We start from the raw sequence: 25913 nt of genomic DNA, 5'->3' as shown, positions 1-25913 counted from the left end.
TTACAGTATCTGTCCACATTAGACTTAAAATGACACAATTGTGATATTATCTCATGTATATATCCTGGATTATCAATAACAAACCAAATATATTTCACAGCATTACTAAGCAACTTCCCTGTTATCTATTAGATTGGAGTTCTTTAAATATTTGAGTTTTTTAGGAAGGCATTATATCATTATTAATGTATTATAGTTACAGAAATTCTATACAAAATATACAAAACCAAAGTGAGCAAATAAAGGGTAAATGAAAGTAAAATCAGTGATAGATCACACAGATAGATAAATATTCTTACAACTCAGCTCTCCCTTTCGTATCAGGCATAAAAGTGTACATTTTTTTCACATTTGCTTTTTTAACCAGCTTTGGAATTTTGGAAAGCCCCTTACATCATCATTGTCGCTATCCAAACTTCCCTTCTTCTTTTTCTTTTTCTTCTCATCCTCCTTCTTTTTCTTGTCCTTTTCTGGAATGACATCATCAAGGAAGCTGAGGTCATGCTGGGAGAAGAGGTAGTCCATACCTTTTCTGACAGCTACGAGTGCCAGGATCTGGAACAGCAAATACAAAGAGCATAAAAGAAACCACCTCAGACATTGTCACAATGAGGACTGACACTGCAGCATGGCAGAGACCTACTTTGTATATTGTTGTTTTATGAAAGTCTCAGCTGAAACTCATGTTATTCCCTGCACGTATGATCACATTCAATTAGAATTTTTATGTGAAAGGATAGTTTTTCAAAACCATTTCTTTCCATGTTAGATTTTTAATAAAATAACTAAAAGTTTAAAGGAAAAATAAGCCTGTAGATGACTTCTAATTATGCAAAACTTTAAAAATCATACGGGTTTATGAAAATCAATAAAATGAGCATTACGTATAGTACTCCAAGACATCTCTGATAAGATAGTATTTGGGGATGCTTAGACCATATACTTACTGGACTATTTCAATCACCACCATCAACTAAATATTTACTATATGCCTGAAAACTGGGCCAAACTCTTAGGCAATATTATCTCATTTATTCTGTACAACAAACTTGAAAAGTAGATATTATTATCTCCATGTGACTGCTGATGAAACTGAAGCTCAGAGGCATTAAGTATGTTATCTGAAGCCACAAAACCATATAAAAGAAAAAGAAAGGGTCCCAGCTGCCTGCTGCTATCAAGTATTCTTGATGTTTGTGCCTTCAGTCTATGATTTGCTCTTGAAGACCAACCCCTTTTCCCTTCCTTTACTTTTGAAGGCACATTAAAGATATGTTTGCTAAACAGCACATTAGTATGCAGCAAGTTATAGGAGTCCTGACTTGGCCTTAAATTAAACAGCTGTCTCTATCTACATCATGCTTTCTATATGTCGGTTTCTTCATTTTCTGGAGAAGTTACCAACATCTGCCCTACTGTACTACAGGATTGCTTCACGACCAAATCAAAGCTCTGAAAAAACAAATATACTTTATAAAGGTAAAGCATTTTCTCATTGTTATTCAGCACAAGCAGTAATTTATGGGATATATTTTAAATTTATTGTGGCTTAGCTTCAATTTATCCTGACTTAAGAAAACCTAATAGTAGGTAGATAATACTAATAGGTAAGTGGGAGTCAATTCTCATGCTTAATGTGTTTTACAGTAAGTTAATGTAGTTTAAGGAAAAAATCATGTAAAGAACCATTAAGAAAAAAAATATGACTTAATATACCATTAATATTTCTTACCATTTTTTGCTGTGTCCCTTGGAGAAAATAAATAAAATATATAAAATAAAACAATGATCTTGGCTAAATAGTTTTACAAAAAATAATACAAAATGTGATAAGTGTATGGAAATTGTTTCCAAAATTATGGGGGAGACAGAACTGAGGTGGCCTTGAAATCTGTTTTGTGTTATGTATGTGCACTTTTCTTTTTTTTGGAAGAAATAGAGAGCTAGGAGAAGCTATAAAATTCAGTAACGAGGCCAAAAACAGCCTTCATTCCTTCTTTCCCTTTTTAAATTTCTGATTCAGAGTAGAATGTTAGTTGCTTTACCTTGATTCTCATCATATCATGCCAAGGATAGGTAATCTACCCTTAAACTTGGCATGATGTAAACCACAAATACTTCAAACACTAAACTTCTCACTTCCTTTCTTCTAATGCACTATAGGATTTCTTACAAGTCCCCAAATACTTCTACTATTGAGACTTAAAAGTCCTTTACTCTTATTTAGATTGGGTCTATTAGACAATATTTTGAAAATAACTAATGTGCACTGGTGTCTACTATGACTCAGGCTTTGTGCTATATATTTGATATTCATTATTGGTGCACAGAACAATAATGCCACCCTTGTTTTACTGATGAGTTAATGGCAGCTCACAGAGGTTCACTGACCAGGGTTAATCTGAAATAGTATTTGAATTCAGGGGAGCCCAATTCATCCCAGACAGTCATAGACATAGGCAACTTAAATTACACGGATCAGAGTTATGAGGTCAAAGCTAGAAAATTTAGGAACCACACATTAGAAACATATGTGTGTTTCATATCACAATAACCACGTGATATCAGCATAACCTCATGGGAAGATTCAATCAAAGGATTGCCTACCATGACTGGAAAAATGATAGCAGCCACCGTTGACTTGAGGATCCAGAGCAGGGCCAGACATAACACCTGCAGGAAAGTGAACAGGTGGACACGGCGCAGGGGTACATGACGCAGGTAGATAAAGTCAGGTTGATGCTTCAAGGGCATCAGAAGCAGCTTCAGACGATCCATGAACTGGAGAGAAAAGGGCAAGAGAGTCCAACTGCATTACTTCAAGGGCCTATTCATAGAGTCATTTCTGCTATGCTTAAGTAACCAGTAGTGATTTATATTTAGGCAAGCAACATCCTTTGCAATGTCCTTATGGAAGGACAAGGTACTTGTTAGGGAGTGCAGAAATTCAATCTAGCATAGTCAGACCCTAGTATGAGTCTTCTCAATCTTGTTATTATTTGGAGGAATGTTATGCAGATACATGAGATAAAGTGCCACCAAAGAATAAAGTCACAGAGAAAATCATAAATTCTAGATGCTCATCTCCAAGTTTTCTATTTTCTACTGAGTCTCAGGAGAGAGGGTTTTGTGTCCATTTAAATAATGATATGCTAAAGGAAGACATCTGACTCATACATCTTACTCTGCTTCACTTGTCTTACCTGAAAGAAAAAGGGATAATACTATGCATCGCATATATATATATATATATATATATATATATATATATATATATATATACATTTCAAAGATATTTTAAAGATATAAAGAAAGTATACAACTTAAAAATGGGAATGTATTAATATTTTCATAAATTCAACATTACTTATCTATGGTATAGCTTGACTAGTATATCCAGCAATGCATTACCATTTCTTTCAAAAGAAAAGCCATACAAACATTATAGTAGGTTTCAAGACAGAGACAACTAGATACTTGAATCTAAGGGAGATTAGCACACAGATATTAAAATGATTGAGCATCTATGTGCCAGCTGCTGCACTTCAAAAAGGAACTGCTGAGTTGACATTGACAGTGATGGTGAACAGGATGGTATTTACGAAGCCATCACAGGGTCTTGCAATGGAAAAGGCTCATTAAATCATTGCTGAATTGAAATTATGTTGCATAAACTCAGAAATAATATCTATTTTTTTTTGGAGAAAAAGAAGTGCAAAAGTAAACCACACTATCACAATCTTCTCTGCAGTGATTTCCCTATTGAAAGGGGTTTCCTTCTTCCTTTAAAGCTATTTTCGACTGATAGAGCCCCCTCTCATTTATGAAGATTGGGTTTTACAAAACTTTTTTGCTAAATCCACCTTGTCAAAAGAGTCTAAAAGAGACAGAATCAAGAGAAAGTAAAGAAAGGTGAAAGGGCATTAGAGGCAACAGCACTGCAGAATTTAGCACTAGCTGTCCCTTTAGCCTGTTTCTTCCATCATCATGATGTGATTGATTCTTTAACTAACATGTACTGAGCTCCAACCATCAGTAAAGTTTCTAGAACACACAGAATCTAATTGCAGTTCTAGATCATGTCATTAAGGGCAAACAAAAATAAGAACCATCAGCTCAAGATCATAGTGGGTTCATATTTTTTCTATTTAGGGAAATAAAGAATACTTACAATGACACATTAAAAATACAATATTTTTACAAATTTATAGTCTAAAAGTTGCATGAGCTCAAATAATCTCACATTTACATTCAACGTGCACAGTCTATGAGACCCACTTTGTATTCTGTAACAAATATCCCAGCGGTAAAGAAACTCTCACTCAATGGTTCTAAACAGGGAAAAGTAAAGTAGCCTTTTCTCTTTGAGGGGGGCCTGGCCACTTGCCCAGCTCTATCTGACTTTAAAACCAAGTTAATCTAAATTCAATAAATGAAAGCAAGGACTATTTTGAAGTTCAAATAAATTCTTATGATGTTCACAGAACATGCAGTCTTTTCCCATTAAAACATTACTGACTGCTAAATAAGGCTACAATTAACAAGGTGCCAGAAAGCAGTAGCAGAACTTCCAGTTTCCTGGTGCCAATTAAATTAAACCTCAATTGAAAAACAAAGTCCCTAATAAATTTTTTCCTAATGATTTTTTTTAAGGAGATCAGGGCTGGGGAGGTAGCTCATGGTAGAGTGTTTGCCAGGCATACCCAAGGATCTGGGTTCAACTCCAAGCACTGAAAAAAGAAGAAGGAGGAGGAGGAGGAGGAGGAGGAGGAGAAACAACATAACAAAAGAGGGTTTGGTTTTACCAAAGTTGTGAAAACAGCAGTACATAAACCACAATGACTTTAATCATTTATTAGTGCAAAACTTCTGATCACCGAGTTCAGCCATGTGAAATGCAGATGAATAAAGAATAGCTTGTTCTTGGTAGAGTCTACAAGTAGATCAACTCCACTGAAGAACACCCTGAAAGAGTTAGATGCCCTTAAAATGAAGGGGGAAGGAAGAAAAGGGAAGAGAGAAAAAAGAAAGAAAAAGAAAGACTATATCTCACTCCCTAGTCAAATAACTTTTAGTAGCCTGCTTCAAAAATGGGTATTTATGATGATATTTGTTAACACTAGCTAACTTTGTTGACTAAGTCAGAAACAAAAAGCAGGTGAAAGGTGGATAAAGTAGAAAATAAATTAATTTATTTAAATAATTTTTAAAACTCAACTATTCATGATTAATGCTTGTTTTTGAAGATCCAATACTAGCTCATTATTACTACAAGAATTGCACTACTTAACTCCAATTGCAACACAACACTTACCTGCACACCATTAAGGGAGGCCACCCCCATGTACAGGAATACACCATACAGTACTGGCATAGGAATAAACTGAGAAGGAAAAAAATGGATAAAGGTTAAAAGCAACAATAACATAAACACTAGAGGGAATAATTTAAATAAAAAGGCTCAAAGACAGGATATTGTAACATAGTGACCTCTAATAAGTGTTCTTTCTTCCTCTGTTGATAAACTTCTACACTCTTTGTACTAGAAATAAATGAAGGATGATGAAGGGGACTTTCAACTTTCATTTAATGTGTGTGTGTTTTTAATGAGCATATGTGACCTTAATAATAATTTCTTTAATTAATGGTGGCGGGAAAGAGTTTGGTTTTCTTTTGCCTTTAAACTAGTAGACTATGCAACCCAGATGCTTGCAAGGACTATGAGGTAGAAACAGGGAGCAAGTGGCCTCACTCTGGAGACCAAGATCCTTCCATAACATCACACTCTGCTGATTTTTTCCTGTACAATTTTTGCTAAATGGTATCAACTTGGTGGGTAAATGCCTCTTTCAATAAAATAAACATCAAACAACTGTCCCTTTCTTCTCAGGAATATTAAGAGGATAAACTAATGAGAACATGGCTTAAAAGGAGTGTGGAACATCTGGAAGCAATTAATTACACGCATGGATTAATACTCATCTTTTAAAATTCAATTAATACATCTTCATGCATTGTTCAGCAAAAAATCTTTTACATTAATACAAAGTGTTTTAATAATGAGAAATTCTAATGTGAAATCTGTACATTTCACCTCTTCCTAGACCTGCGAAATGTGAACACATCAAGCATGATTCTGATTCTGGGAAGGCTTTCTCAGGACAACAAAAGGTTGTCAACATGAAATTCTGAAAAGAAGTTCAAGCAATTTCAGGATTTTTCAAAGCTAAAATATTAAAACCACAAGTCAATTAAGGCCAGTCTTACCAAATGCATACAAAGGAACTGACTGTAATCAGAAAACATGGAATGGCTGTAGAGTAATTTTTGAAGAACTACTGCATGTATTAAGTGAAGTAGAATTTCATAATTTCTAGCAGCCTCTTTCCAGTAGCTGGGAACTGAATCCAGGGGCCTGTAAACATTGCTCTTTCTTTCTTTCCAGTGCTGGGGATTGATCTCACAGCCTTTCACATTCTAGGCAAGCACTTTACTAATGAGTCCCTCCCCACTCTAGCCCTAGTATCCTTTCTTGTGACTGTCTAGTGAAGTTCTGTCTCAAGAGATCCTTAAGCCACCATTAGAGAACTAGTGAATACTAAAACAGGTCATGACAATCTTTGTTACTGGTTAGTCGTAGAATGGTTGAATTTCTATGGAATAAATATTTATTTCTATAAAATAGCAAATGCTTCTTTGTAAAAGGATTGACAATTTTAACATAACTAATCTTGATCTTGAGCTCAGAAAAGAAAACAAAAACAATGACCTGAAATGCTGAAGGGGGTGGGAGAGACGTGCTGATGAGGGGAAGCCAGGCTGCTGTCATACCCAGCAGTCACCACAGAGAGATGGACATTGCACATTCAAGTCACCCAAGCTGGCACACAAGCCTCTATTCTTTTAGAATGTGAGTGTTTCCGTCCCTTACAATTCTGCATACATTTATCAAAAATAAATAAATAAAAAACAGACACCACTTTATTGCTTTAACTCATTTTTAAAGAATCTTCCATTTTCCTTAGAATATGATGATTTCTCTATTATTTCACTTTTGAGAGGAAGGGAAGAAAAACAAAAGGGGAAAAAAGGAAAAAAATAGTTCATTCATGAAAAACTAGTTAGAATTCTTAAGGTAGTTACTTTTTAATCCTGGTAAATCATTTTTCTAGCATGAGAAAAAGGTTTCTCCAAGAGTCCGTTCCTGGCCTAATCTTTACCCCTTACCTGAGCTTAGCTAAATATTTTCTCTACTGTGGTTCAACATCAAAAGGAAGGAAAATTGTGTCTTGGACCTTATGTCTGTTCCATCTGAATTTGTAATCATAATTATAATTTATAATTATAGATATGATCCAATTTATCACAAAATAAAATCAGAAGGTATCATTAACACATAATGACACGGATGTGGGCAGGAATATAGGTTTAGAAATAAATATTTTTTTGAAATACACTTTTGTTGGGAAGGAAAGCTATGAAGTAGATTTTTGGTCAACTTCAATATAATACAAATGTCTTATGAAATTTGTCATATTTTTACAATATCTTAATAAAAATATGCCAGTATAGAACTCTTGATGGAACTTGACAGAATTATTGTGTTAGAAGATATTTTTTATTGAATTTGGTTCATGAGTTCACATAAGAAGGTCATTCTTAAAAAATTAATCATACTAGAATCCTTCATCACAAAAGGAAGGAAAAGAAGAATAAGTTTTTAATGTGTGTGTTTTTTAATGAGCATATATGATCTTAATAATAATTTCTTTAATTAATGGTGACGGGAAAGAGTTTGCTTTTCCATTGCCTTTAAAAGCAGTAGACTATGCAACCCAGATGTTTGCAAGGACTATGAGGTAGAAACAGGGAACAAGTGGTGGAACCCCACCTCTTAAGTTAAATCAGGATTATATACATAGTAATAGGTATACATTTTTACAAAGATAGACAGGAGGACTTAAAATATAAAAACACAAGGTACAATAGGATTATAGGCAAATCAAGAATTTCCAAGTGACAAAATTATGCAAAGAAAATGATATAATTAATCACACTCAGAAAGGTAATAGGAATAATTATAAAATAGTATTATATATAATAAACATGAAGAATGAAAAATTAAGTGATTGATCCTATAACCAGATAGATTAGTAAACTGGAGATGAAGTCAAAAATTTAATATATTCAGATCATGTCATGTCAAATTTTCAATTTCTGGTAAATGTAACTCTATACCTTTGATTTATTGATAGTGTTAGAACATTCTCAGAAAGAAAAATGTGAAAAGAGTAAGTTGACTAATAAGGGGAGACTGTAGTTTTCTAACACAGAGTTCATGACGAGTGAGAAATGCTGTGTGTGTGTAGAACCCAGAGTGAGACTCTGATAAAGAACATAGGTATAGAAGTCAGACGGACCTGGGTTTGATTTCTAGCTACTGTCTGTGTAACTCAGAAAAAAATTATTAACTTCTCTTATCCTCAGTATCCTCATCTAGAAAATGGCTATGATAGAGATTACATAGCAGAAAAGATCTAGTCCAGGGCATGGTTCATAGTAGATACTCAATAAATGTGGTATTGATGTCATCATTAACATGATCTTGACTGACAAGTCAATGAGCCTGAAATTGCTAAGCACAGCTCTCACTGGGATCTGAGTGATAGGGGTGACTGGGAGCTAAGTAATGGGCCAGAAGGATGGCTGAAAGGTCATACCTGAAGCCCTGCTTTATTTAAATTTTACTACATTACCCTGTGAGTTCTAAAACCCATCTTTAAAACATGTTATTAAAATAATATCATCAATCCCTTAAGCCTTAAAAAACCTTAAGCTGCTAAAGAAGGTGCTGACCTACACCCTAGTCCCTAATAATCGAAGAAGCTGGAATGAGGCCTGACAAGGAGTTTGTGGAAATGCTGGGTTTTTTTCTCCACATAGGATTAGAATTGGATCAAAGAAGCTGGGGAAGATCATCTCATGGGAAATGATAGTAAACGAGTTCTGTAAGGACAAGTACCATGCTTTATTTTAAAAGGTGACAAATCATGAGGGTTATGAGATTGGCTTTGGTGTCCGAACTGCCTAAGTTCAAATCTTGGTTCTACCATTAAAAAACTTTGTGACCCGGTAGTTTATTCATAAATTTTCCAAACTGCAAAATAATTAGTAGTATCTTTTTTTTTTTTTTTTGGTGTCACTGGAGGACTAAATTTTAAAAATCTGTGCTGAGCCCTTAATTCAATGATAAACTCAATGAATAGTAACAACTGCGGTCATCATCATCACAACCACCACCATCATCATCTCCGTTGCCCTGGTACAGAGCACAGGATGACATATTGTAGGGTCTGGACAAATATCTGCCAAGTACAAACTAAATGCTATCTTCCACACTTCAGAACACTAAACAAATCTTAAAGATAAATTCTGGCCACTCCTCATGTTAAAGATAAACTAATTCAAGTAAAAGCAACCGAAGTAGCAGTGAACTTCATTTGATCTTTATTTCTTGAAGCTTGCCAAAAAAAAAAAAAAATGGGAAAAGTAAGCTCAAGGAACTGCCTTTCATCTTTTCACTGCCCTTTAGTCTCCCCTCACTTCCCCATACAGAATACTAGCAGTTAAAAAGGCAATATTTCCACTGCAGAAACCCAGCAGAAATCATTTAACCAGCCTGGGAAGCCGGTTATTCTTGCTTCCCAGCAGTTCTGCACTGAATCCATGATGAGATTCAGCACTTTGAGGCATGAATGACTGTAGCTGGCAATGGTCAAGGGGGTTTCTTCATGAACTTAAAGCTGGTGCACTATAATTCCTTACATTCTTCCACATAAAAGGCAGATTTCAGCACACAGATCAAAACAGAGGTCATAAACTTCATGTTCAAAGTAAGCTTGCATAAGCAGGCGGGGGTGGGGGGGTGGGGAGGGCAACCACCTATACTGCTTAATGCATGAGAGAAAATTGCTAAGCTCATCAGAGACCATTAAACTTGTGAGGGAAATAAGGAGTTGGGCAGGGAAGGGGTTCAGACATTTCCTTCTGAAAAGTGAAAGTCACACATTTCTCTTGTTCTCATTCATTTGATCTACCTTTCAAAGACAGACTATTAAGTAAAACTATTCTCTGAAGCTGTCACCTGCATCTTTAAGAAACACAGTCACATGGAGGAAGAAAAAAGGTACCCTACTCGGAGGTAACCCCTAACACCACTTTTTGTGTGAATTCTGAGGTTAATTATTAATCGAGACTTTACCTGAGTTCTAACTTAGGTTTTGGTTAAACTGTACCCTCAACAACTGCTTCTTCCTGTATTGACTTTTTAAATGACCTAACAAGAGACCTCTGATAAGTGTACATACCGACATACCTCCCCAAGCTTCAGTGCTAAGAAGAGCATGTGATCTGAAACTAGTTGAGTTTTTTCCAGAGACATGACTCCTGAAGTAGGGAACAGCCTGACTTGCTCAAGTAAGAAATCTCAGTTGCCAATGCTTGACTATTTTGTCCTTGTGGTTTTTGAAAGTTTTCCTATATTTGCTGTAAACTACATTATAAATATGTTATAAGCTATGTTGACAAAATGGTTTCACTTTCCACATTTTTGACAAAACCCTACACGACAAAAATGCTTACTGAACTCCTGTTTTCACTGATTTTTACAATCATCTTTTGAGTTAACCCAAAGTCACCAGATGAAAATAATACAACCATGGATACTAGTGGCAGAATGAGGGTGACCAATGCATGGACTATTTAAGCAAGGCCAAAGAAAAAGCAAGCTCATGTTCACTGGTCCCTGCATTTCTCTCTTCTTTCTCTGCATTCTAATCTCTTCTTATAGATACTAAGGGGCTTTGCATATCAGGGGCAAAAGGAATCATTGTAAAGCACATCGTAAAGCAGCTTTAACTCCTCTACAGCCATATCTGGGTGCAGGGTGAGAAAATAGGAAGAGGCATTGTGAGTTCTGCAAATTTTCCTTAAAATAACAATTTACATAGTATCTATTCTCCAGGTCCCTTTAGAATCACATATGATTACTCTACAGACAGGACCTCCAGGATTAAAGCCAATTTACTATAACACACATTTTTAAAAAAGGACTTTTAAAAATATCTGGCTTTCCTAGTTAGGATTTTATATGTATATAAATCATATTGAAATAAAAAGATAAAATGGGAGATGATGAGTAAATCTAGACTAATGGAAAATGTTTCTATTTCCTTCATTGGTGACAAGGCACAAGCACCGTGCCTTATAAGCCCACTTTCTGAAAGCCTGGAGAAATGTATTCAAAGGAGCGCTTCCCACAACATAGGGTCCTAATTACCCACAGTGAACTCTCTAAAGATGATCTCTCCAGATGAGGTCTCACTGCCTGGGAGGCAGAGCTGCAATTAGATATTTCCACCAGCAGGTCTGCTGGTGTCTACAGGGGGACACAGGAACAGAATGAATTCTGTCTGGCAGAGGACTCAATACTGTGAACCTGACCACACCTTCAAGCCTACTTTGTATTGTACCTTGCTTTGCATCGGGCAAAAGTAATAACAGATTTCCCTCTCTTTACAAAGAAGCTAAGTCCTTAGTCTTTTAAGGTCCTCTGTACATAACCAGAAATAATTGCTCTAAGTTTATTTTTAATCTTAGCTCCCATGTGTTACCTGAGAAACAGGCATCTAGTCAGAAATTGATTCAATCAGACAACTGACATTGTGGAAACCAAGGATATAAGATGGATAATTAAATATTTAACAGTTTATGACGTATTTTGTATCCAATATATGCATTAGTCTAAACCCCCCAAAGGCAAAGGTAGTCTTATAAGTTTAGGTATTAGAATTCTACTTTCTTAAAATTCATCTGGTTGGTTACTGACATAAAATTTGCTAATCTGAGAGAAATGAGGGTCTTTTGTTTTCTCTATCTGTATACTTGTATATTGTTTGAATTCCTTAGAAGAATGTTCTACCAGTTATTTGTACAATTGAGAACTTTTTAAAACCTTAAAATTTAAAGTTGCTAAAAATTTTTAAATTTCAGGAAAAAAATTCGAAACATACTGTTAATAGATATTGTTACTAAAGATATTGTTGTTTATACTTATTAGATCTATGGCTGATTATAATGTTCTGTACTATGGTATAAAGCATAAGATATAAATTATCATTAATTGGCATTGTTTCTATAATAGGAAAAAAATAAAAAGCTGTGTCATAAAAGAAAATTGGAAGATTTACAGGCAGGAATTTATTAACCTTCTTCTTTGTTCCTACTTCTACTACTTCTGCTCTGAAGTAGGCTTTCATATATCAGTTTAAATTTATCTATGTAGGCAGATATCCATCCCCTCAATCAAACCTATGTGTGGACTCCTAACTTGATATACCAGCTTTTTCTTTTCTTCTTCTTCAAAAGTTCATTTCCACAGTTTTCTAATTATAAATCAGTAAGTTTACCCTAATTTCCCTTGGAGAACCTAAATTAGGCCTTCTGATTCAAAGAAAATAGAAACACAGCAATAATTAAGAATGGGAGAAAAACTGAAAATGACCATTCTGAACCACTCACAGCATCATATTCAGAAGTCTAATGGAGAGACAGGAAAGGCTTTAGGTACAAGTAAATGGGGGTTATGTAGGTACAAGTAAATGGGGGTTATGAAAGAAAGGATAGACAGGAAGACAAGGAGAGTAAAAATTGAGTATGTGTATGGATCAGTCAGGTTGAACTATGTGAAACTGCCATTCTGATAAGTTAGAAAGTTTCAATATTGGGCATTTTATATAGCTCAACTGAATAACTGAAAAATACTGGTTAACTGGAAATCAAGATATGCTTTTATTTGGGGGGGGCTACCTGATCTCTGCTTCAGTGTTTTATAAAACTAATATGAACCTTGCAAATATTTTACTCTTCACATAGTCCAATTATCTGTCAGTGTTCTGAGAAGGAGGAAGAAGTATTTCACATATTTACCTTCAAGATGGGAGCCATAAAGACTGACAAACCAGTCAGAATAAACACAAGGGTTCCAGTGACTCTTTGTTCCCTGAAACCAAATCAAAAGATTACCAATCTACCCCTGGTTTTCATAAACATGCTCTTGTCTTTGCATCTTCAAAAAAGACAACACATTGACCAAACTCATGTTCAGCAAAATAGCAAAGATGTTGACATCATATAATTACCTAAAGGATATCATATGAGCTCAATACATCTATAAGAAATCTCTTAAGACTATTACAAAAATGTGATTTGAATTCACAAAGAAAGAAATGATTCTGCTAAAGCTTTTTGCTCCTTTTAGAATCAAGAAAGAAAAATCACTTGCTCCTGGTCCATCAATTACTGGCCTCTTTGAAGCCCTTATTTTTTAAACAACTTGTCCTCTTGTGTAATTACACCTTCTTTCATAGGAGACAGATATTACATTGTCCCACATTCTAATTAACAAACAGCTCAGGGAAATTTCATGAGTGCAATAAATCACACCAGTCTAATTTCTAAATCTACAACAACAAAAGTACTTTTTAACCAATATGATTCTCATCCAACACTCCCCTCCCCCACTCCATCCCCAAGAAAGAATCATCCACTGTTGAGGCGTGGGAAATGATGGCTCTGTGGTGTGAACTATCCACCCAGGCACTTATGAGCATGGTTTGCTGCAAAAAGCATCCAACAGAGTATAAAGGTCTTCTACTACCACTCTTCATGGCTACCTGAATTGAACAGCTGGAAGTCAAAGTTTCTCAGTGCTTTTGGGGAGAGAAAATGAGTTGGAAAATAAAAATTCCTTTCCTTTACTGAATTTTAAAAATCATAAGTAGACACAAGCATTTGGGGGCCTTTACACACAACTGAGATTCAGTGAGTACTGCAGCACCTAAATCACCTGCATATTGATGAAAATGAATGACTTGTTTGTGTTTTTATGCTTTTTTGTTAATCAAAGGAAATTTATATATAATAAGAAATTAACTTAAAAAATCATTGAAAACTCCCTTTCTGATGAAAAGTTAATCCTTGCTAGAACAAAAAAAAATTATAAATAAATTAATCATCATCAGTTCTGTCTCCTCCAAATCTGCCCATTTCCTTTTGATTGACACATAGATGTGTGCACAACGTCTTTTGTTGAGCCATTCTCCTCTGATTTAACACACCTCACTCCTAGAAACTTTGGTTGTTCTCCAGGTGCAGATGTCTCTGTCTCCATCTTCAAACTGTCGATGTGAGCAATGGAGATGACAGTAGCGGCCACATACCACGGAAGAGCCATGAAGGAGCACACCACCATGAGAATGGCCACCCAGAAGAGATCCAAGTGATACCCAGCTCCTTTCTGTAGAAAGAGATAACAAAACCACATGGAAAAACATTTGTATTTGCTATCTATTTGCATTACCAGATAGGAATTAATATTACCAAAAGGAACTGATTCATTTTACTTGAGGAGAGTATCAACTTGAAGGGCAGCTCATTAAGGGAAGGAACTTTATCTTTCTTATAAAGGAAGTTCTCTTAGCAACTAAAACTAGCCACCTGCTACAGCTGCCATAGCAGTCATCTCCTCTATCATAGCTTTGAATAACTATTTAACTTAAAGACTTAAGTCACAGCTTCACTTAGTATTTGCTTAGATTTATGGCTGATCATCATGTTCTGTACTGTGGAATAAAGCATAAGATATAAATTATCACTAATTGGCATGGTTTCTATAATAGGAAAAAAGAATAAAAAGCTATGTCACAAAAGAAAATCAGAATTTTATATTCAGAAAATGGAGATATTGTGCCTACTTTGAAGAGTTAATAGTACTGTGCTATGAAGTACCAGCAGCAAAGCATCTTGTAGATACTTAAATGTAAGTAGCTGTTACACAGTAGGAGCTCACTAAATGGAGTTAGTAGCAGGACTGGTATTGGTTGTTGCTGTTCACAAAAGCATGACAGGCACCTTAAAAACAGGCATTTGGGGCCAACATATTCGTTCACCATCATTAGCAATTAGGGAAATGCAAATCAAAACTACCCTGAGATTTCATCTTAATCCAGTCAAAATGGCAGTCATCAAGAATACAAATAATAATGAATACTGGACAGGATGTAGAGAAAAAGGAACACTTTGACATTGCTGATGGGACATAAATTAGTACAATCAATATGGAAATCAGAATGGAGGCTTCTTAAAAGACTAGGCATGGAACCACCATATGACCTAGTTATACCACTTCTCGGTATTTATCCTAAAGAATTCTTACTACAGTGAGACATGCTTACTCATGCTTACTTCAACACATTCAAAATAGCCCAACTATGGAACCAGCCTAGGTGTCTGCCAATGGATGAATGAACAAATAAAATGTGGTACATATACACAAAGGAGTTTTATTCAGCCATAAAGAAAAATGAAATTATGGCATTTGCAGAAAAATGGATGGAACTAGAGACTGTCATGTTAAGCAAAATAAGTCAAACTCAGAAGTTTACAGGCTCTATGTTTTCTCTCATAAATGGAGGCTAGAGAAGAAAAAGGAAAACAAAGGTGAAGGTGGATCTCTTAAAAATCAAAGGGAGGCCAGTTGAGGAAAAGAAACAAAAAATGTGAGGTAGGAAGATAGAGGGGAGGGAGAAAATTCTGGGGAGTGATATTGGCCAAATTATATTGTTATATTGTATGCATATATGAATATGTTACAACAAATCTCATCAATCTGTACAACTATAATACACCAATAAAAAATATAGGGGGAAAAAACAAGCATTTTGCATTCTCTCCCCATAGTGTTTATCAGTATGCTGTTCATCTACACAATATTGAGCATATGTAGACTAAAGATCCAAAACAACCTGAGATGGTACATGGAGGACCATTTCTCACCTCTCATGATATATAAAAATAATTGCTTAACAACCTATTACTCGACATCATTAACCTAATTAATTCCCTCTTAACAGAATAGACTGGTTTGAAACATCACTCAATGGTCACAATAACATTTACTGACTGGAAGAGCAGACAATGTAACAAAAGGTCTAGCTCTTTTACTCCCTGAATCAATATTGTTAAATGTGTTCACAATGTTATTGTATGGTTATATTTCTCTGCTCTATTTATGAAGAAATCAGATGCTTAATACCCCTATGGAGCCTGAGAAAATAGAGCAGTCCATTTTCACAGCATGAAGGCAACAGTACCGAGAGGCAGAGGGGGACGGAGGGAGGAGAGGCTGGCTTTCAAAAATGAGAATGTGATTTACACCAGGATCCTGGTGACTGTTATCATTCAGATCCCGTTACAGTTTGACAGAACACCACTCTCCTTTCACTGCAATGCCAAGATTTCACCTCTGGCTTGCACACATGGGTCTAATCATATTCCCAGAGAACTCATAGCAGGAACGAAGGGCTGACACAAGAAAGAAAAGCACGTGGTCATCTAGTGCAGGTTTGGATGAGAACAAAAAACAGGTTAAGATGTATCTATAAAAGCAGTTCATTTCAGTTCTGTGGATGGCATTTATCTATCTTTATCTATTAAACTGGGTCAGGGAGGGACAAGGGAGGCACATGTGGGATGAACTGGAACAAACTTATTCCATGATGACAAATGAGGTGAACATCATGATATATCTGGGATCTCAGTCACTCATTCTTTCAACAAATACTGACTTCCAACTTAGACCCAGGCACTATTTGAGCTGTTGGTAACACATCTGTGAATAAAACAGACAAAATTCCCTGGCTTCATGGCCCTTCTATTCTACAATAGGAGACTATAAACAACCCAAATAAATAATCTATATAGTATCTTAAAATGTACTAAGTAGAGTTATAAGAACTTGGACTTGTACACTGAGTATGATTGGACTGTCTTCAGTGGAGAAGTGACATGATTTGCTAATGTTCTAAACATTCTGGCTGCAAATTGAGCAGAGTCAGGACAGAAAGACTAGATAGGAGGCGATTGCCATAACCCATGCAGGAGATTGTGATGTTTAGAACCAAACTGATGGCAGTGAAGATGGCTAGATTTCAGCTGTGCTTGGAGGTGGAGCCCTAGGATTTGCTCCCTTTTGCCTACACATCTGTCATATAGAAAAAGTCAATATATACCAATATCTATAGCTTCCTCTCTCACCTCTCTCCTGCCTGAATCCTACACCACCACCACTTTCAACCTCATGCAATTCCTCAAATGTGTTTCACTCACTAAAGCCTTTTGTATTTCTGCCCACACAGCCTCTTCTACATAGAACTCTAATTTTCCTTCTTTTCCTTGGTTCAGTCCTATCTATCCTTGAGACTTACAATTAGCTTTCACTTTTTCCAATAGTTTTTTCTGCCTCAGCCTAGATGAGATGAGTGAGTTGCTAGGTTAGAGATCCTCCTTTATGTTCCCCTATTTTTCATTTTATGCCTTCCTCTAGCACAGCACTCAAACTATCTTTTTAAATTTTATGTGCATTTATCTATTTTTTATATTAAATTTTAAGTAACATGGGGACCTAGACTGTGTCTGTTTTTCCCCCTCCGTATTCTGAATACCTTAGCAGAATGCACGATGAAAAGGTGATTCTCAATAAAGGTTTATTTTAAAAACAGAATGATAAATACTACATATATATTTGCCTGATAGCAACTATGAATTCTTAATTGGCCATTAAAAAGAAAGAGAAAACTTTATTGTTAACTGATAGATATGTGAAACATCTGGGGGCTCCAGGGAGGATAATAGTTGGAAATATCACATAATTTCAAGCTCTATTTAGACTAAAACACCAAAGTCCATGTTGTAGGTAACAACATAGTATTTAGTAGACAGAATTCCCAAATCCTGTTACCAAAGAACTTATGATAAGGATGCACATATTGGCCAGATCAATGGGTCAAAAGAATGGCCACTATACAAAGTTATGCACACTACCCTGAGCTATCTTGATGCTTTCTCTATTTCAACTAAAACAGGTCTTAGTTAGGTGTACTAAAGACAAGCACAAAAGGACAACATAATACTAAGAAGGGTGAAATAAGAATTTCAGATAGTAGAACACAAAGATAACTATGTATAATCACCAGAATAAATAAAAGTTCTGGGATAAAGTAATTACAGACATAATTACTCTGTACCCCTTGATATCACTGCCTCCAAAGTCTTCCTTCCTTTCAACGATGCCGAGACGTCTTGCTATTCTTAAGAAGAAATGATCATCATGACCTGAATGTCCTGCCTGATCTACCTCTACCTCTACCTCCTTCTCCAGGCTCAACTCTCCTCTCCCACTCAGCCACACAGTAGCTCATTCTCATCAGCATACCTCCTCCTGTAAGGCCTGCACACACACAATGATAAATCACTTTGCTTTCCTGGCTAAGTGATATAAGATTTTGATTTAGAAGGATGGCTCTGTTGGTTTACAGAGGGTATATCAGAAGTGGTCAAGATTGGAGGCAAAGGGCAGACCTGAGAATACGGCCATAATCAGTACTGAGATGAAGTAGTTTAAACTGAAGTTACAGCACTGGGGAAAGACCATGGGCAGAGAGGAGAGATTTTAAGGAGACTGAGTCTAAAGAGGGAAAAGCAGTAACTTCATTTACCAAATTTTTTTTTTAAAGAGAGAGTGAAAGAGGAGAGAGAGAGAGAGAGAGAGAGAGAGAGAGAGAGAGAGAGAGAGAGAGAGAGAGAATTTTTTTTAAAATATTTATTATTTTTTTTTTTAGTTCTCGGCGGACACAACATCTTTGTTGGTATGTGGTGCTGAGGATCGAACCCGGGCCGCACGCTTGCAAGGCGAGCGCGCTACCGCTTGAGCCACATCCCCAGCCCCATTTACCAAATTTTGATGCAAACTTATCCAGGCTTATCATGTTTAATACAGTATCCTACATACATTAGACTCTGGAGACATATTGGTTGGAAAGAATGGTAAAAGCTATACTTCAAAGTCCCTGGTGCCCTGAACTATTGCCATGGAGACCTACCTCAGAAGCCAAATGCTTGTGAGAGAAGTTGTTCCTGTAAAACAATTTATATGTGTATAAAAATAAGCTATTCCAAAAACATCCTGGTTAGCTAAAAGGACCTGAATGGCTAGATTTGAATGAAATGAAAATAACATTGAAATCCTAGCCCAGTTTTTGCAAAAGAACATTGCAAGAAATATAGAAAATAGCTTTTTTCAAAAATAACACATGAAACTTCTTTATGTTCCTTACCCCTCCTCATTGCCACTGACTTTTTCAGATTCTCATAACTTCTCTCCAGTATTATACAGCAGCCTCTTTCCATCCACTCCTCCCATACATCTTACTGCTGTCAGTGGAAGAGTCCAAAATGCTGTTCTGATGCCATCCACCCAGGGTGAGGCTGAGCAGGGAGGTCAGCAGTGATGTGTAGGCCCAGCAGGCCCAGCCTCGCTTACCATGCTGAGGCTCCTGCACTAGGACCGTATGGGGAGCCCTTGAGGAGCCTACAACTCTGCATTCCCTAACTGTGCTTTGCACATTCTGCACCAGTTCCCTTCTAAAAGCCAAATCAAACTGCCCTTCCATCCTCCTCAGCCTGGGCTTAAATCCATTTCCCCTCTTCAAGTCCAACTTGAATTCCCCTCTTCATCTTCCATACCACCCAAGATCCCTCAGCGCTCAACACTGTTCTCACCATGAAGTCCTCACTTTACTCTTCATCCTGACAACCCACTTTCCCCACAGATTAATCTTAAAAAACTAAATCATTATGTGGCATTTCCCTGCTCAAAAACCTCTCTGGCTTCCTGTTTCCCTTTGCATAAAAATTAAAAGCTATGACATCCTCTGTTAAGATTCTATATGGTTGTTCTTCCTAGGACTATTTTGTAGCCTTCCCTCTCCTGGGAGCTTCTGGCAATGTCTGGAGACATTTTTGGTTGTCACAACTTGGGGGACAAGGTGCAACTGGCATCCCCTGGCTAGAGGCCAAAGATGCTGCTAAAAAGCCAACAACATGGAGGACAGCTACCACCAATGAGGAATTATTCAAATTGACAACAATGCTGAAGTTATGAAACTTTGTTATTTGTGACTTGACCCCACCTCTGACCTCATCTTGAACCATGAGTCCTTCCAGCCTGCTATTTGTTCCTCAATATGTCAGGCTTCTCCCACCCTGGGCCTTTGCAGTAGCTCTTTGCATGGAAAACTAGTATTTAATAAACATTTATTGAAAACCTATTCTATGCTAGGCCTATGTTAGAAAAAACATTTATTGACAGGATACCTGGTTATACAGGGAATGCTTATTATTAGGTTGAAGTCAGACATAAAAATAAATGATTCAGTGTATATGTAAGATATAGGGCACAAAGGAAGGCATGATCAATTCTAACCTTGGTAGCAGACATAGTTGCTACACAAGGGAGGTCCATAAAATTTCTTCAAGTCACAAACAAAATGCAGAACTGTTTTCACCCTCAACACTTAACACAAGTGTTCAGTACATAGCAAGCACTCAATAAATGCTCAAAAGGTTAAGTACGTCCTTTAAAGACTAAAAGCATCCATCCTTGTCTTTGTGAATATAAACCCAAAGGACATTTTATTTTCTGAAACTGGAGATTACTTTAAGTACAAGGATAAAAAGTAAAATTTTATTTCCCTTTGAAATTGTATATGCTTTGCTAATACAGAGCAAAATTTAGGAATTCATCCACAGAAATAAAAATCTGCAAGAGAAGAAGATTAGGCTAGCAGGCTAAAGTGTCCATCTGGTACAAAGATGATAACAACGGAGAGGTCAGGAGCGGTACACATGCATGCAGAGATGGAGAATAAACATTCATGCCTGGAGCACACCATGATCCAGACAACATGCTGGTTTATGGCGATACTAAGAGCCATGACATAGTACCTCCCACGTAGGGGGACACAATCAGATTAGAGGACTCAGACTTTGTGTGAAAATTATAATGTACTCTAAGTAGATATTCCCACAGATTTGGAAAAAAAAAAGTGCAGAGGCTGAAGAGTTTAATTATGCCTACAGTGAACTCACAAATGCTCTCTACAATGATGTCATTCCTATAGGGTTTTAAACTAGATAGGCACTCAATTTTGAGACCTGGGGACAAGTGTGCACGTTTTTCAGTTATCACCCATCTCAAACAGTGTAACAACTTTGAGAACCATGTGACCAAAAGTAATAAAAATCTTCAGTTACATCTATGTGTTGAGTCTACCAAATGGAATTATGGTGGGCCACCAAAGAGCTAAAAAAGAAGAACAAATTTTAGTCACTACCTTGAAAACATTTTGGACCAAAAATGAGGATAATTTAACAGAGTAAATATTATAAAAGGGATCCTGTGACCAGTGCCACAGGATTATATAAATACAACAGGAAAAAAAATAAGCAAGAGCAATATAAATTACACTAAGGGTAAAGAAACGCTCCACTGAGAGGTGTTATGTTTGGAGGATCTTAAGGATGAAGCTTTTGATAAGTAGCAATCAATGAAAGGTGGAGAAAAGAGATTTTTCAGTCATAATACCTAGCAGAAGAAAATGTCATATTTGAGGAGAAACCAACAGGTCTTATGACCAGCCCCCTAGTTAGTATCTGGAGAAAATCACTTTAAATTTAGGTTGGAGTCATCTCATAGTGCTTTAAATCCCAGGCTAGGATAAATGGCATTCTTCAAGGAGCAAAGTTTTGCAGGGTCAAGGTGCAAAGGTTTAAAATGTGCATACAAAAACAGCACTTTTGAAAAATTAATGCTTGGTCACATCAATGTTTATAGCAGCACAATTCACAATAACCAAACCATGGAACTAACCTAGATGCCCTTCTACAGATGAATGGATAAAGAAACTCTGTTTTATATATATATATATATATATATATATATATATATATATATATATATATATATACACACACACACACACACACACACACACACACACACACACAATGGACTATGACTCAGCACTAAAAGGGAATAAAAGTATGGCATTTTCAGGTAAGTGGATGGAGTTGGAGAATATCATGCTAAGCCAAGTAAGCCAATCCCCAAAATATTTTCTCTGATAAGTGGACACGAATCCATAATGGGGTGGGGGGCAGTGCATGGGACAAGTGGAGGAACTTTGGATTGGGCAAAGGGGAGGGAGAAAAGGGGTATGGGGGTAGGAAAGATGGTGGCATAAGACGTGCATCATTACCCTAGATACATGTATGAAGACACAAATGGTGTGGCTCTACTTTGTGTATAATAAGAGAAATGAAAATGTGCTCCATTTGTGTGCTATGAATTGAAAAGCACTCTACTGTCATGTATAACTGATTACAACAAATAAAAAAATATATATTTTAAAATTAAAAATTTAATGCTTGGAATAAAGCAAGGGAGACTGGTAATAACTCATGACTTAACTATTAAAAAATCAAACCATGAAATAAGAGAACTGGATCCAATGTTATGAAAGTAGGAATGGAGAAAAAAAATAAAGACAGAGCAAGGTAGGGCAAAAAAATCACACATTCCAATGAAAGGCTTTGCCATAAAAGAAATCAGAGAAAATTACCTATTATCTACAACTATACAATATCTAATTTTAGAAATGATTTATCCCTCCTAAACCCAAACTATGATACTCTAGAAATAATTTTCCTTGCGAAAAGTGTCTCTGGCTTTGTAGTCTGAACCTGACTCTGCTCCGACCTCTGCAGTAACTCAGTGATCGACCTTGGGGAAGTCGTGACCTTGCTGAACCTTGGTATTGCGCACTATGCAGGGATAATGCAGGGCATAACTAACCAAATGATGGCCAGGAAAAAAAAAAAAAAAAGCCAAGCACCTTGGCGTTCCTACATCAATACAGAGCTGTTCAGCAGAGTGGAAAGGTGGATCCCATCCCAAGCAGAGCAGACAGCCAGAGTCACTTGACACAGAGCCAAAGCAAATGCCACCCAAAAACACACTGCTGTTAATATCACAATGCCTCCATCTCTCTCACTGTTTCAGGTTTCTCTTTTGCATCAATTTCATAGGAGTTAGAATCTCTGATTTTCATATTCCACAGCTCCCATTTCCTAACAAACTGTGAACAAAACAATTTCCTAAGCGAAAAGCCTTTGATTCCTCATGAAATGTCCACTGGTATCATCAGATTTGTGACAAAAGATGGGCACTTGTTCTATAGCTATCTGTATGCAAAAGAATGGTTTCAAATAATCAAATAATCTTGAGATTCAAGAGGGATGAAAAGTTATTTTTATACACTCAGCTCTTACTTTTAGAGGCAAATGCTAATACAACTCAATTGTCTAATGTTTTCTCTGAAGAAGAGAATAGTTTTTTCCATATTTTATCAATCCTAACTTTTCTAAATTTTAAGTTCTGTTTTATTGAGAAAATTCTTATTGATAACAAAACTTAATGAGCAAAAAAGAATAGGCATTTACCTCCAAAGGTACATAACATATCTAACCAAATGAAGATTAAAATTAAGAGTTGATTTCTAATTTTGTTTTTGGAATGAAAATGTATTGGTCAGTATCCATTTTTGTCTTTGGTGAACTAAATCAACACCAAAATCCTTCGCAATAGAGAACATTTTAAAATGTTCAAAAAAGTCCATGCAATTTCCCTTAACTCTCCCTTTCCCTCCCGCCTATCATCCCTGTTTAATGTAGGAGAAAAATTATATAAGTGGAAGAAACGATTTATAGTAGAGGGGATGAAGAGAGAGAAGGGGAGGGGAGGGGAGGGGAGGGGAGGGGGGACAGTGGAGAATGGGATAGACAGCAGAATACATCAGTCACTAGAAAGGCAATTTGTAAATCAATGGAAATGTAACTGATGTGACACAGCAATCTGTATACGGGGTAAAAATGGGAGTTCATAACCCACTTGAATCAATCTGTGAAATATGGTATATTAAGAACTATGTAATGTTTTGAACAACCAACAATAAAATAATTTAAAAAAAAGTCACAGAAAAATAACCTTTAGTAGTAGAATGGAACCAAAAACAACAACGGAATTAGTTAAAAGAAAGACCTGAAAAAAATACCTAAAATATATTACAAAGAGAACCAAGAATGGGAAATATTTATAAAACAGATCAACAGACATGGAGAACAAGATAGAAATATGTAATTCATCTTTAATGTGGAATTCTAGAAGGATGTATTAGAATTTGAATGGGTCAAAGATATATAAAATTCTACAAATGATAAAAGAGGCTAATCTTTGGATTCAATAAACTAAATAAATCCAACATATAATAAAATAAACTAAATAAATCCAACATATAATAAAACCTATGCCTATACAAATTGTAGTGAAACTCTAAAACAAAGACAAAAAATAATCATAGATTGCCAAAAAGAAAAGACAGATTATTTATAAAGCAATGAAAATTATAGCAACATACTACTTTTATGGAAGTAAAAAATGATGAAAAATAGCTTTTAAGGAGTGAAATATCTCAACTTGAAATCACTTATCCAGAGAACTACCTTTCCAAATGAGGGTGAAACAAAAACATATTAGTCAAACAAAAATGAGTGAATTTAGTACCTGAAGACCATAGTGGGGAAAAGTTTTTAAGTCCTGGAAGGTAAATACTATATATAGGAGATAGTTCAGTCTAAAGGAGATTAGTCCAAAAAAGAAAGATAGAAATGCAAGAAGATCTTCATAAAGAAAAGATGCCATCTTCTGTTATTTTCCCCCATAACAGCTGAATTGTTAAGGTACAGAAGAATTTCATGGCTCTTAATAATCTTGTAATTTAAAAACAAATTTTGAAACTCACTGGGTGATAAAATGTAAAAAGTAATTTACTGGTTTTTATAAAAAATCATTTTTCTAAAGAACATCAAACACAGGCATAAAATCCTGAGCAACAGAAAACAAGATGGTAAGACTAAAGAATTGTCCTCATCCTATTTACTAATTGCCCCTAGAATGAATATCTTTGCTTAGAATAATATGAGGTAGAGAGCCAGGCACTGTAAGGCATTCAGTGAATATATGAATTATGTCCTGACTGTCCAGTTGGGGGCAAGGCATAAAAACATAAGCAGCCAAACAACAATCTTAGAATTAAAACTATCTCAAGGCAGGACAGTATTTGCTTATGGCAAAGGGTAGAAGGAGAGTCATTTTAATTTAAGTTTCCAAATGAACCTTTTCTTTGATCATAACTGAAAACCAGTATTTTTCTTTTGTACCAGTGATTCCCTGAAGATGTTTCTTCTTTTTTAGTGGAAGTCTACTATTCTAACTTCCTATATCAGGTGGAGTACATGTTATTTATTTTCGTGATTCCACAAACTATTTCTCTTCTCTTGAAGCCCAAGTTCTGCTTCCTTCTAACATTCCGTATCACTAAATATGCTTATGTCCAGGACAGGTGCATCAGTACATACCTTCCTTATGACTTCAGCATCTATTCCTGGATCTTCCTCTTGACCACTCTCTGTGCTGTCCAACGATATCAACACTGATGCAAATGAGACTTTCAACACCCTGGACTCCCAACACCCCAATGTCCTTTCCAGTGTGCTTCAGGAGCTAGTTGCACACTTTGGATCAGCTCATCACTCTCATATTTCTCTCTCCCCAAACTTTCAAAATCTAAACTTCTCTCCTCTTTGACCCAAGCTCTTAGTTTTCTTCTTCTCCTAGTCTTCTTATTATGGGATTAATTCCTTTCTCACTGTGATCCAAGTTCTAATTGGAAAGTTTATCATAACACTCCTCATCTTTCTTATTCCTCCACCCAGTGGGTTTCCATAGTCAAACAATTCTTTTTCATTTTCTGTATTTTTCCTTCTACTACATCTTCTCTGTTGAATTCAATTCATTATAATTTCCTCTCCTGATTCTGGGTGACTGATTTTAATGCATT

The 25913-nt window shown here is 36.1% G+C and overlaps 1 protein-coding gene across 9 annotated transcripts in view; it reads right to left on the bottom strand.

The window, feature by feature from the left end:
* Positions 1-25913, bottom strand: part of SLC4A4 (solute carrier family 4 member 4) — a gene marked incomplete at its 5' end in the record, with an annotated part of 343701 nt that overhangs the window by 10543 nt on the left and 307245 nt on the right. For all 9 annotated transcript variants that reach the window (XM_081303368.1, XM_081303374.1, XM_081303369.1 and 6 more), the window contains 5 exons: positions 394-555; positions 2608-2781; positions 5315-5383; positions 12988-13060; positions 14178-14356. In XM_081303368.1, coding sequence (XP_081159494.1) covers positions 394-555; positions 2608-2781; positions 5315-5383; positions 12988-13060; positions 14178-14356 — 657 coding nt within the window. The remainder of the gene's footprint in view (positions 1-393; positions 556-2607; positions 2782-5314; positions 5384-12987; positions 13061-14177; positions 14357-25913) is intronic.

Source organism: Spermophilus citellus (assembly GCF_964194105.1).
Source record: "Spermophilus citellus genome assembly, chromosome: 8".
Lineage (NCBI taxonomy): Eukaryota > Metazoa > Chordata > Mammalia > Rodentia > Sciuridae > Spermophilus > Spermophilus citellus.
This window is presented reverse-complemented; position numbering and strand designations above follow the sequence as displayed.